The sequence below is a fragment of the Heterocephalus glaber genome, unplaced genomic scaffold (genome assembly GCF_053883595.1).
Source record: "Heterocephalus glaber isolate CG9 unplaced genomic scaffold, H.glaber_assembly_v1.0 deba00000896, whole genome shotgun sequence".
NCBI lineage: Eukaryota > Metazoa > Chordata > Mammalia > Rodentia > Bathyergidae > Heterocephalus > Heterocephalus glaber.
The window spans coordinates 4,689,705-4,703,121 of record NW_028258170.1 but is presented as its reverse complement, the minus strand read 5'-3'; the positions used below and the strand labels follow the sequence as shown (position 1 = coordinate 4,703,121).

Genomic DNA, 13,417 nt, shown 5'->3' with positions numbered 1-13,417 from the left:
AAAATTGATGTGATAAGAACACTTTGAATTATTAGCAAAAATGGAGAATGCTATTTTATGAAAACTTTCTGAAATGGGGTACATATGTCATCCCTGGGTAGTATCCTCAGATTTCTGGGGAATTAAAAAAGCATTACATAAGCCCATACTATTATCATCCCTGTCTGAATAACTCACATAATACTACATAGATGCCACTGAACTTATGGTCATGAAGCATAGACACAAGCCTTAACTTGAAGGGCAGCTATAGTACAGAGTTAAGAAGACTGATTTGGAACTGGTGTCAGACTTGAGATCAAAATTACGCCTCATATTCTATGTGACCTTGCTCAAACTGCTTACCACACCTGTATCTTAGTTCCTTACCTGTCTAGTTATAATAGTAACCACCTTATAGTCCTAGGTGCTAAAATGAAGGTCAAAATATATTAATATATGTTGAGCACTTAGAACAGTATCTGCTACCAAGAAGAACTCAGTATATCCTAGCCATTAATATCATCATTGCTTCTATAATAGTCTTGATTGTCAACTCCAGGAGATTAGAAAGCACATTCCTGGATGCGCCTGGTTGAGACACAGCAGTGTGACACTGGGGACTCTATCTGGTTCCGGCCCCCTCTCTTGGCTGTATTCCTGCTCCCTATTCTGGACACCATGAGGTGAGCACCTCTTCTCCACAATGCCCTTCTGCCATGACGTTTCTGTCTCAGAGCCAGACAACTGCAGACCAATTCCTTGAAAACTTTGAGCCAAAATAAATCCCCCTTCCTTATTTGTCAGTATCAGATATTTTACCCAACAGTGTGAAAACTGACCAATAAACTCCTAAGCAAAATGAAACAATTTGGGACTTGTTAAGCTAGAGATACATATCAACTACCCAGTGGTAAGAAGTGGTTGAGAAAAGAGTCTATGGACAGCTAGAGATACAGTTTTAATGGCCATACTTTATGAGTGGGAGTTAAAATATGAAAAGCAGGTGAGATTTCTAGGAAATAACCAATTCATGAGAAACATCAACATTTGAGGTGGGAAGAGGAAGATAAAACTTCAAGAATACTAAGATTCAGTCATAATTATAAGAGAAGAATGTTAAAATAAGTCTAAAGTTTTGAGAAAGAAAAGAATACCATTGTAGTCAAATTCCACAAATAAGATAAAGACTAAAAGGTATTTGTTAAATATGATAATGAGAGGGTCATTGGTGACCACAGAGGCAGAAAGAGCAGTTTTACTAGAGATATTTATAGGGGACTGAGGGCTGAATGGGAGGTGAGGACACGGAAACAGAAATAGCAGATAGCAAATTCCAAAACCTTTGTCTAACAGGAAAAATAACAGGGACCTGGTGTAGGCAAATTTAAAGTCAAAGCAAAAATCATACAATGTAGGATAGTGAATGGTTATGATTAGTAAAGTATTCAGGGATCTCTGGGGTGCTGGCCATGTTCTAATTCTTGATTTGGGCACTGGCTGCAAACTTACTTATTTATTCACTTTATAATTACATATTAAATTATACTATAGATTTAAGTACTTTCTGCATATATGCTATCTTTTCCAATAAAAATGAAATAGAGCTAAAGGAATTTTTGAATGGAAAGGACTTAAGGAGAGGGTATATGTGTACACACATTTATATAAACATTTTTTTTAAAGGCACATAGCATATTTAAATAAGATGAGGTGAAACTAACAGCTCACCAACCCTCTTGTTCTTTATTTCCTTTTGTCCTGGGTACCCCACAAAAAACTATGCTTCCCATTTACCCTTGCAGTTAAGTTGGGCTATGTGGTAGGTAGTTTTCAACATGGCTCCAAATGATCCTTGCCTACTGGTGTTCATGCCCTTCCCAACACCCCTTTCACTGGGATGATCTGGAACCAATGACTCACATTTAACAAATAGAATATGGAAAACATGATAAGTAATCACTTGCAAGATTAAGTTATACAAGACTGTGACTTCATTTTATCAACACTATGCACTTTAATGCTTTTTCACTTGCTCACCCTAATGAAGCAATCTTCCATGTTATAAGCGGCCCTGTGTAGGAAAGAACACAGGGCCAATAGCAAGCAGAGGCCTGACTTTCTTAATCCAGAAGCTCAGGAGGAAAAGGCTCCTAACAACAATCATGTAAAGTTGATCCACATCTACTAGAGCCAAGATGAGGAACCTTTTACAGACCAAGTGCTAAACTGCAACTCAAAATCCACTTATTTATTACAAAGTCCCAATACCGCAATTAAACCTGAATACTGAGATTTTAGTTTAGAAAAAACAACTCATACATTAAAATCTTTTGTTTTAAAATAAAAACATAACAATATGCTTGCCATAGGTTTGCCATCACTATATTAGAGTGTTCAGATGATGGGCTACCTGGCAACACCGGGCTGCAGCCAAAGACCCAGTAATGCTGCCCCTGGACTCCTAAACACAGAAACTGTGAGATAATAAGTGTTTGCTGCCTTAATCTACTAAGTTGTTTGAAGTCACATGTCATGTAGCAATAGACAACTAATACATATTGATGTTACTAAACCAGGAGATTAGGGTGTGGCACACTGGCTGGTCAAGTGGGTGTGACCTGTCAGTCACAGAGGTCCAGGAGACATGCGCAAGAGCCCTACATCTGAGACCAACCAGAGAGTGTTACCTTCAGTTCTTCCCCTGAGAACTCGAGCAGGTTCTGACAGGAAGGCCTAGATCTGATATCAGACCACAGAGAGGAGGATCAGAGAGGAGGATCCAAACACAGCCACTACTGAGCTCTTGGCTACTATGCTCTCTTTCACAGTGGTAGGCTCTCAACCTGAAGAATGTACTTCTTTTCCTACTTTTAATGGGTCCCATGTTTCTTTTCGAAATGTAAAACCCCATTACCTTTGTCCTTGTTTTGTCCAATTACTTGTTCAGGACAAGAAAAACCTAAAAAAAAAAATCTCTAGGTGTCCTCAGAACCAAAGAACACAGTAACATATTTTGGTGAACCACACAGGAGGTAACATTAGGAAAATAACATAACACCAGTGCTATAACTGTTGAATTATGAACTGTGGAGCCAGATTTCCACCTTGAGTGAGTCACTTAACCATTCTATAGCGCAGTGTCTTTGCTGTAAAGTGGAAATGCCATAATAATACTTACCTCATAAGGTGGTTGGTAAAATGAGCTAAGTTAATACTTGTAAAGACTTGGAAAAATCTCCATCATATACTAAGTACTATAGTGTTTTTAAAGGAATAGAAATACATATGTTCCTCTCCCACTACTATCCCTTATGGCTGACTTTCAGTAAATCACTCGATTTGAAATGTAGAATAACTATATAAAGTATTATGTATTATTCTCCCTACTTTATAGGAGAGTTTGCTACTACAGGAATAGGTGATAAATTCTGGACTGGAGATTCAAATCCAAGTATATTTGAAGCTAAATTTCATGCTTTCTTTCTAAGTCGTATCTACATGTGCCTCTTAGGCACCTAACAGTCAGGGGACTATGGATAGACTTCTATTTGCAGTGGTGCCTCAGTTTAGGAAACTAATTTACCTTGTTTTTGTTTGTGTTTGTGTTTGTGTGAGGAAGATGGCTGTGGTCATGTCTGTCATTCAATGCAGAGTTTGCAAATGGAAGCCAAATTTTGCCAAATGGTTTTGTTTGCAAACAGAAGAGTTTATGAACTGAGGTATTACTGTACATATATGAATAGCAATGGTTATGTAGCTATATTCAGTTAAAGGGCATCTCAATGAAAATGAGATACTTACCTACTTCAATGCACTCATGTGAACTGTCCCTGAGAATGATGACAACATGCTAGGACTTGATTTATAAACATAGAAAATATTTAATATTCTTGAAGAACTAAATGCCTATATGTGTGAGATGGTCTACAAAAATTTATTGAGAAAAGCCCCATCAAACTAAAGAGAATACAAAAATTTATTCTGTTAAATTTTCATAAAAAATATCTGTCATAAATTACCTTCAGTTCTAAAGGCTTTTGACAGACCTCTCTCATTTTGGAGAAATTTATTACAAAAAAATTTAGCCAAGATTAGGGGCTACAAAGTTTGTTATATAGAAAGACATGTATGTAGTTTCAAATATCAAATACAACATCTAATCCTATTACAGTTGCTATAAAAAGATTTTCACTGGCAACACAACACTGGAGGAAATTGGATAATCTGTATTTTCTATCCTGAAGAGTACAGTGGCCTAGGAACTGCCTAGACAACTCTCATGTCTAATGAGACTACTGGCTTCATTTTACTGATGCTGCCCATTCTGTTGCTTTTTCACTTGCTCACTCTAAAGAAGCAAGCTTCCAAGTTATAAGCGGCCCTATGTAGGAAAGAACATAGGGCATCCTCTAGCCAGCAATCAGCAGCAAGCTGACATCCTCAATCTAACAGCTTAGGAGGAGCCACATATCAAAATATTGTAAAGGTTCACAAACCTGTGACAGTTCATATCTGCAGCAAAAAGAAATTTTTTTCAGGCTGGAGATTTAGCTCAGTGGTGCCATTGCCTGCCTAGCAAGCACAAGGACCCAAATTCGATCCTTAGTAACAGAAAAACAAAAAATAACAACAACAACAACAACAACAAAAAAAAGAAAGCAATTTTTTCATTTACACTCTATCACTAAAGAGTTTTTCAGTTTAGTTATAGTTATCATGTTGGGATATTTAAAAGTGGCCAATTCATTTTAAGATAATTTTATTGAATTCATAACTCTTGATTAGGACGCCATTGCATTGGCAAATGTGTATTCCTTAGTCCTTCTGGCTACCTTGTTAAAGTTACCCAGGATGGCCTAATCCTGGCAGGATTTGACAGGGTTTGTCAGATGACAGGGTAAACCTAATGCCAGCTCAGTTTGCAAAGGTGCTAACTGGCTCTTTTCAAGCTGATACCAAGAGTCTCCAATCTAGCTGGACTCAAGACCACAGTCTTATTAAGTTAGGGATGGCCTCAACTTATCTGTTCAGTCAGTCACCAAACAGTGCATAACTTCTATGTTCCAGACATGGCTCTAACACTAAAAGAAAAATCCCTGCCTCATGGAGTTGTATTTAGAAATGAGCTAAATAAATAAGTCATGCAATATAAAATGATTAACAGAACAAGTAAGGAGAGAAAGCCAAATGCAGGGAAAAAGATTATGAAGAATCAGTAGAAGGAGACTAAATTTTAGAACTTGATAGCTGACCAGTGAAAGATTCACTAAGATGGAAACATCTAAGCAAAGACATTCAGGAAATGAGAGGTAAGCATATGGATAGATTGGAGGGGCGGTGGGGGCAAAAGAAATGGCAGGTGCAAAGGACTTGGGGTAAAAGCTGACCTATAGGGCAGGAAGAATAACAAAGAATGCCAGTGTGATAACATGGAGAGGGAGAGATGCAGGAATGAGGCCAGTGATGAAGGGCAGAACGAGCTCATGCGCAGCTTTAGGAGTTAAACAGAGAGAAAAAAAACACAGGAGTCTTTCAAGACTTTAAACTGAGGAGAAATAGTTTAATGCTCTGATTTACATTTTAACTAGATCTCTCCAGCTACTGTGTTAAGAAAGGACTAAAGAGGACAAGAACTAAAAAAGTGAAGTTGCTTCACATCTTCACACTGAAGACGCTACTGCAGAATCCAAGCCACAGTGACGAGGGCTTGAACCTGGGTGGGAATGCTGAGAAGAGAGGAATCAATGACCACTTGTCAAAAGATAGCCACTGGGATTTGCTGGTTAAGCAAATAAGGGTGTGAGAAATAGAGGCGACTCCAGCGGATAGGCCCGAGTCCTGACACTGGCAAAGGAGAGCGTGCAGAGTAGGAGAATGCACGGTCAGTTTTGCATATGACGTTCTGACCTGTCTAGTTAGTTGTGCTGAGCAGAACTCAGGGTTGTATTCAAACATGTTTTTCTCCTTTCAAGCACTATAGAGGGTGTTTTTTCCTATCTCATTTGACTTGATTTGACCAAGTGAAAGGGGCACAGAAACGACTTCTGTCACTTCTGGTCAGAAGCTTTAAAAGCCAGGGTGAGATTAGTCCCAATCCTTGGCCTTCTGAGGTGACCAAAAGGGCCAAGACACCAGCACATCTGTTTTGCACACAAAACCTGAGGAAGAAAAACACATGCAGTGTGAAGCCTCTGGGATCTGAGGAGTGAGCCTGCCCCAGACTCACTTAACCAGAGGGAGACGGCATCACGTGGAGAGGTCAACAGGTTAGGTGGTGTGTTGTTCTGAAATAAGGAAGTGAAGAACTTGAGGACCATAAATACATAAACAGTTAAACAACAAGATGGGTAAAATTAGCAAGAAAACTAATTGTAGTGTGAAAGAGTCCTACAAAACTTCAAAATTTGGGTAAGTCTGGGATATGAGGAAAACCATGTCAATGGAAAAGAATAATAACAAACAAAGGAGGAGGAAGTCATTGGGGGAAGTATCTTGGTGGCCAGATAGGCTAACTGCATTAAATACTGGCACATCTGAATCCTAGGAGTTGTTCCACATGACCCAAAGTCACCCTTGGACTTTGTCCTGGACTAAGGCAAAAGGAGCCAACAGCCGTTTTCTGCCAGGTAACATATTTGGAGGCTGTTACATGTAATACCATATACGAGGAAGCTAAGTATATTTTTGTTTTCAACAGCATTTAATACAACATATTATGTTCTATGTCTTTCTCATTGTGTTTGTAATTTAGAATTACCAGGTTCACGAGTCACTCTGAATCAGAGAATACTTTCATCATTCTAAAACTTTGTAGCATTACTCTGACTTCCCTTTACTTTTATATATTCTATCAATCTCACTCTGACATTTTAAGAAATTACAGAAAAAGGTCCATTTTCCAAGCATGAATTATTCTCTCAGTACTTGATCTCAACTTCTTTGAACAGCTCGCTTTAATGCTTTTTATTTTATTGTTTATTAAACTGTTAATTTGTAATGAACATTGGAACTTCATAATGCCCTTAAGTTTTCTTTGTCTGTAGGAAGCAGAGGAAGGAGTAGAGCAATAGTATATTTCTGCTTTTTTGTCTGAAAATTCTAATGTTGCCTAGCAGTGGAAGTATTTTAAACACTAACAAGTATAGTACTAGCAAATACTAGAAAAAGTCTAGGCTATTTTCCTCAAAAGTATTCCATATCCTCAAATTCTGTACCGTAGAAAAATATTGTTCCATGACTGACAGTGTTCAATTACTGTGGCAGGAAATAGAGCATCATGCAAAATAATCATTCATCAATTTCCCACATTACATTTAAGTACTCTGATAGGCTTATTGTGAACAACTTGCTCATCACTGCACAAATATCTTCCCTCTCTGAGTGCACAGAATATATCTTATTAAGTAGTAGTTGAGCCACTCCATGTTGCAATGTTCATTCTTACAGGTACGCACTCGGTAAATACCCCTTGGATTAGGGATGGCTTGCTACATTGACATTTATAGGACTATCTAATCTAAATTTCTCCGTTTATTTTTTTTCCTCTTAGTAAGTCTTTAGCTTACTTTGGAGATATTCTTGAAGACTTCCATGTCTCATCAATTCTGTAATAATATAAATTGGATCTTCTAAAGTGCAAACAGCATAAAGCTGGATAAGCTTTGGATGTCGTAGGCTCTTCATTATCTGAGCCTCCCTCAGGAAGTCATTCGGATCCATTGAACCTGAAACAAGAAGAGGGGGAAATCACTTTGTGTTACTCCGGCATTGCTATCCTTTCAGCAGCCTGGTGGGAATCACAAGATTGCCTCCTGCCTCTCAGCAATGTAAGAGCATCAGTGTCACAAATCTTCAGTTATCAAAGAACAGAATCAGTTCAGCCAGGGCAGCCTAATTACCAGATGTGCTGTTGTATTAGGGCTGTGCAGTTTATGTGTTATGGCCTGAAGGTGAAGAGCAGTTTATTCAGGTCCATAAGAAAAATGAAGAGAAAAGGCACAACTGACAGTCTAGTTGATAAAATAAGGCAGGTATCTTAGGAACACAAAGAGAAGACAGTCTATTAGCATGTACACTGAAGGACATTGAATGTTTAATTACTCCAGCCAGTGCTGTTCCTTTGGATCCAGGGAAGACTAATATCCCTGTCCATGGTGCCCACTGTGGGAACAGCTGGAAAACAACCCTAAAATAATGACATTCTGCAACACTTGTGTCCTTAATCTGCAGAAACATAGAAAACAGGTCAAGCAGAAAATATTCAAGGGCCTTTCCCAAAAGTAAGGGTTTTCCTCTTATATCAGTTTTATATGTTTAACACGAAACTGATATTCAACATTTTCTTCTGCATTCTCAGCTTCAGCCATTGGAGCCTTAGAAGCTTAACCAAATGGTAAGGGAGACAGTGTCAGGGCCTATTTTGAGGACTACTTATAATTAAACTGTATCTAAATAGTTCAACTCTGATTTACCGTTCCAAGTCCCAGGCAGTTAACATCAAATAACACCTAAAACAGGGGGTTTACATTCATCAGTAATTTTTAAATCATTTATTTATTTTAGGATACGATGTTCCAGAAGCATTACTATGACTGAAGGAATACTGTCCTTGCACATCTTAGTATTCACTGAGCATGGTCCAAATATCATTTCCACTGATGCTCACACCGACCAGCCTATTCGCCATCCTCTCTGGTGGAAGACTTCACAGCTGACACCAAACCAAGGCATCAATGAGCTCCGACAGTCTAAGGCAGCACTGTGATTTATTTGTTAATGTAAACTTTAAAAGATAGGGTCAACAGATTACATCATTTAAAACACTAAAGTACTCTGCCGTTTGAGAGTCTAGAAGTTCAACACCTAGGACCAATCAAACTCTGGATTCTGGATCCAGCTCTATTAGCCCTTGTATGATTTGAGCAGTTACCAAAACTCTCTGAACTTCAATTTCTTCATCTGGAAAGTGTGACTAATAGCCCTATTGGCAACATAAAATCATTATCTGGATAAAAGCAATGCCTGGCACATATGTATTCAATGGCTGCTGGCTGTTATTTGCATTATTTTTAATATGCATACTTTTGGGAAACCAACAGCCCAACTGTATTTTTTCATTGACTGAGAAGAAGGGGCAAGGTCTTAAAGAGAGAGAAAAAAAACAGGCTATTCACTTTTCTACCAAGTTTTCCTGAGTTCCATCAATTCCAACTCTGCTATTGGTTTACTCTATGTAATCAAATAGGATTAAGATTTGGGATCATGATAGAAAAATGTAGCTGAGCATAAAGAGGCATTTAAAGCATAACAAAAGGACTTTGTTCTTGGTTGTTTGGTCTATGATCAAATATGGATATAGGATGACCTCTCCCCTTTCAAAGATGTGACTGATGAACTTCCAGTGACAGCAACAATTATGATCCCATCAGACAATTTATGCAGAATACTTAAATCATTCCCAAGTCACACTATCCACAGAAGCTGAAACAATGATCTGTCAGAGCCCCTGCAGGTGAAGGCTGTTCAGAGCACTCCTTTTGGCTCTACTAGTTGTAGTTGACTAACTGCAGAAGAAGAGAGACACACTAGTAATTCAACATCAAGTATTAATTTTTCCCTGTCAAAATTACTGTAGGAGTTGATTTCAGGCTCATCATTATTTCATGGTAGGCTGCTAAGCAAAATAGCTGCTAAGATTGATTAATGGCCCCAATGAAGTGAAGACATTTAACCAATCTGCAAAAATGTTTGCTGCTATTAAACTGTAAATCAATAATTATTGGAAAGAAAACTAGTGGGCTTTTTTTAGTGTAAGAAATATGATTTCTGTTCTTTTTCAATCTCTTTAAGGAAGAGATCTCCCTAGAGACCAATTGTTTGGAAGGATAGCTCTCTCCTTCTTTTTGGAAAAGAACTATTATGCTGGAGAAAAATTTAGTCTCAACTGTCAACCAGTTTAGGATTTAAAAGCAAATATACACATTGAGTGTGAAAATCTCAGGTGCTGACTATAGAGACTGTCCTCCCCTGGAATGCTCATATGGCATCGGACTTCATAAAAGTGTCTCTGGACTGTTTTATCTAGGGAGTTTGCACTTCAGTGGGTAAATCTGTTGGTAGCATTTATTAAGAAAGAACTCCTGCAGATACTTCATGCATATGGACTAGATCCATCCTCATAAACTCCTAAAGCAGGAAGCACTGTAATTCACATTTCCAGCTAAGGGGATTCAGAAACATTAATAAATGTTCAACGTCACAGAGGATAGGGCCACATTTGAATTCAGGTTTATTGTACACCTAATTCTATGTTCTTAACTTTTCCACCATGAGATTGCAACATTTCCAGTTCACGGCACAGTTTTTTTCATACCATATACCAAAACACATCCTTTTATTACTTGGTTAGATCCAAACCAGAATTTGTCTTTACAAGCCTTTGAAAAATTAGTATAGGTAAGTTTCATTCTTAACCACAATTACTTGCTAACATGATAAAAGCACCTACTGGGCACTGCACAACTTCTCAAGTCTTGGAATTAAACTGAGCATGGCCACCCTCATTTCCAAGTCCATGTTGATTTTGTGTGCATCTTGCAGTTGATCACAGCAGTCATCAAATGGCCAATTTCACAAAATTAGGATGTCACCAAAAGGAATGTGACATGGTCTAAAGCTAAAACTGCAAACTACTCCAAGGTAGCAATTTGTGTCATGTCCAAGATGTTGACCTCAAAATTTTTACATATCCCAGAATTCATTGTGGTGCCCCAGTGTGCCTTGGCATGTGGTTGGGGAACCATGATGTTACACATACTGCCAGCCAGCTTAAGTTCTGCCACTAGTGGAGTTTCCAAGAATTCTGGGCTCAGTAAATAATGGAGATCTGGTAGAGAAGTCTAGCGACCTAAGCTTATTATTCTCACCCATGTTATTGGAAGCAGATACAAAGCTGCCACAGTAATGTTACACTGTGACAGAATGTCAAGGGGTGTGACATGACAGTGATAGACACAGGTTAAAATCGCAGCAAGGACAGTTACTAAATTTTGAATGATAATAGTAACAACATTCTGTTTTAGTCACTTACTATGAATCAAACATTATGCAAAGCATTTCTACTAATTACTTAATTTATCTTCATAAACTCTGCTAGTTTGGCCTTATTAATATTTCCATTTTACAAATGATAAAACCAAAGCACAGGGTAGTTCAAAAATTTGCTCAAGGTTATATGAATAGTAAAACTTTGGAGAGTTACTTAATCTCTCTGAGTTCTCTTACTCCACATTTATCACAGAGGGAATCAACTGGGTGACTGAATGTCAATTTTAGTATATTTTTCCTTGCTACCACAGGGACAATGAAGGTGGAAAAAAATACTTTCTCTACTTTCAAATAAGATGCTTTTAATATGGACCATTTTACCCTTTCAGCATGTACAATTTAGTGTGTAAAATAGTTATGCCCTGAATATCATCAGGCAGCTATTTGAATTTTTTATGTACTTTTAGTATTTTTTTTAACCAAGGCCAGGAACAAAGGGGGCAAAAGGCATTAGAATACAGAAGCCTAAATTTAGAGAAGAAATGCAGCACTGGACTCTTGAAGGAGGAGATTTTATAGTTAACTGAACCAAAGCCCACCCTTGTTTGATATTTTAGAGCCTGTACACAGGTCATGGTCACCTGGGGTAGACAGAATGATGACACACATGCTGGCCGCAGGCAATGGCTGCCCTCCAATCTCCTGGGTGTCCACAGTGCAAAACTGTGCTCATAAAAGTCAGCATTTTCTGTTAACCTTCAATATTCTCCCACCTGGTTTTAATGTTTTCACAGCTACTGGAGTGGTGTTGTTCCACAGGCCTTCCCAGACTTCGCCAAACTGACCGGACCCCAATCGCTTCAGAAGCTGCACGGAACTCCGCTCTATCTCCCACTGGTCCACAGTTTTATAGGACAGATCGAAAGGAGTTGGGACCTGTATCTGTTTGACAGATTAACGAGAACACTTATAAAAAGAAAAAAAGATAGATTTAACATTTTTGCTGAAATGAAAACTCTAGGTATTATTTTCAGGAAATACTGCTTTTAAAAACAAAATACTATAAATTATAATTACTTTAAAATGGAAAACAATTGTGGGAGACTCTGTACTGCTGATGCATTAAGTTGATCCTCCACCAATCATTTGCCTAACGTCTGTCTGTCCCACACTGTACCCAAGGTCACCCTCATACAGGTCTGCAGTGACTTAGCCAAAGCATCAACTAGGTGTCATTAAGTGCACCAAAAGGTAAGGCCCCTTCCTTCCCAGAGCACCTTAGTCAGGTTTACCATCTGCCATACTATCTCTGTTACAACTACTAAACTCCCCTGTGGGGCCCAAAACCAGCCAAACACAATTAATAAATGAGTGAGTATATCACTTCCAGTAAAATTTATATTAAAAAATTGAATATGGGACCATACTGGCCCATGAGCCATTTGCCCATTTCTGCCCTACATCAAATGACAACTTTTTTCCTGAACTCAGATTACACGACAAATAAATATTAGAAAGGAAAAGTTAACTTCAAAATAAATGAACACAGTTTGGATACAGCTCACCTTTAAGCACGGTTTTTCTAGCCTGACACATAGGCCATCGCTTGCCGTGGTGTAATAGCTCACAAATTCATTCAAAGTAGAAAAGATTTTTCTCCGGGTAAGAAAAAAGCCCCCTTCATCCAGTCTTCTAATTCTATAGTGTTTCACAACTCCTTCATCTAAAACTGAAACCCAAATAAGTCCTGTTAATAAACTTATTTGCAAAGCCGAACAGATTTACTTACTTTGTGGTGATTTTATAATGCGTGGAGTGAAATTTTCACAAAATTCTCTCTCTCTCTCTCTCTCTCTCTCTCTCTCTCTCTCTCTATATATATATATATATATATATATATAAATTTTTTCTCAGAAAAGGCTTAAGGAAGTTTACAAAAGATACATAGGTTCAAACGACAAAGAAAAACAATTGGAATATCATACTGAAGGAAACGTAAGGTACCGATAAAGGAGTGAGGTTAGCACTAAAAACTTTCTGTGCTTGGAAGCTAGCTAGACTTGATTAAAACAAGATATCACACTGTCTCTGTCACTCTAGCAAGGCAACAAATGGCCCCTTATCCATTTCAGAAGTTACAGTGTCCAGGAAGTGAAATCCCAAAGGTATTTGGAAACAGCATGACTCTTCCTGATGTTTTTGCCCATGGCATCCTGTGACACAGAGGCTGAAGTAGAGTGGTGTCCTCAGTACTATCTTCCAATAGCAGCAGGCATTCCTCAGGGTCTCTCAGTACACTGCCCTTCACTGTGGCTTAATAACACAGCATCCTACCAAGTTCAACACAAGCAGGCCCATGGGCCTAAAATGCTGCAGTTCCCCTGTGCCA

General features: G+C 38.4%; 1 protein-coding gene across 3 annotated transcripts in view; it reads right to left on the bottom strand.

The window, feature by feature from the left end:
• Positions 1–13,417, bottom strand: part of Frk (fyn related Src family tyrosine kinase) — a 171,099-nt gene that overhangs the window by 16,343 nt on the left and 141,339 nt on the right. For all 3 annotated transcript variants that reach the window (XR_015450017.1, XM_087207900.1, XM_087207898.1), the window contains exons 4-6: positions 12,594–12,757; positions 11,802–11,970; positions 7,548–7,706 (exon numbers count right to left, since the gene is read on the bottom strand). Coding sequence is in view for 2 of the 3 variants with exons in the window: in XM_087207900.1 (XP_087064026.1) it covers positions 7,548–7,706; positions 11,802–11,970; positions 12,594–12,757 (492 nt within the window). In the remaining variant the exon portion in view is untranslated. The remainder of the gene's footprint in view (positions 1–7,547; positions 7,707–11,801; positions 11,971–12,593; positions 12,758–13,417) is intronic.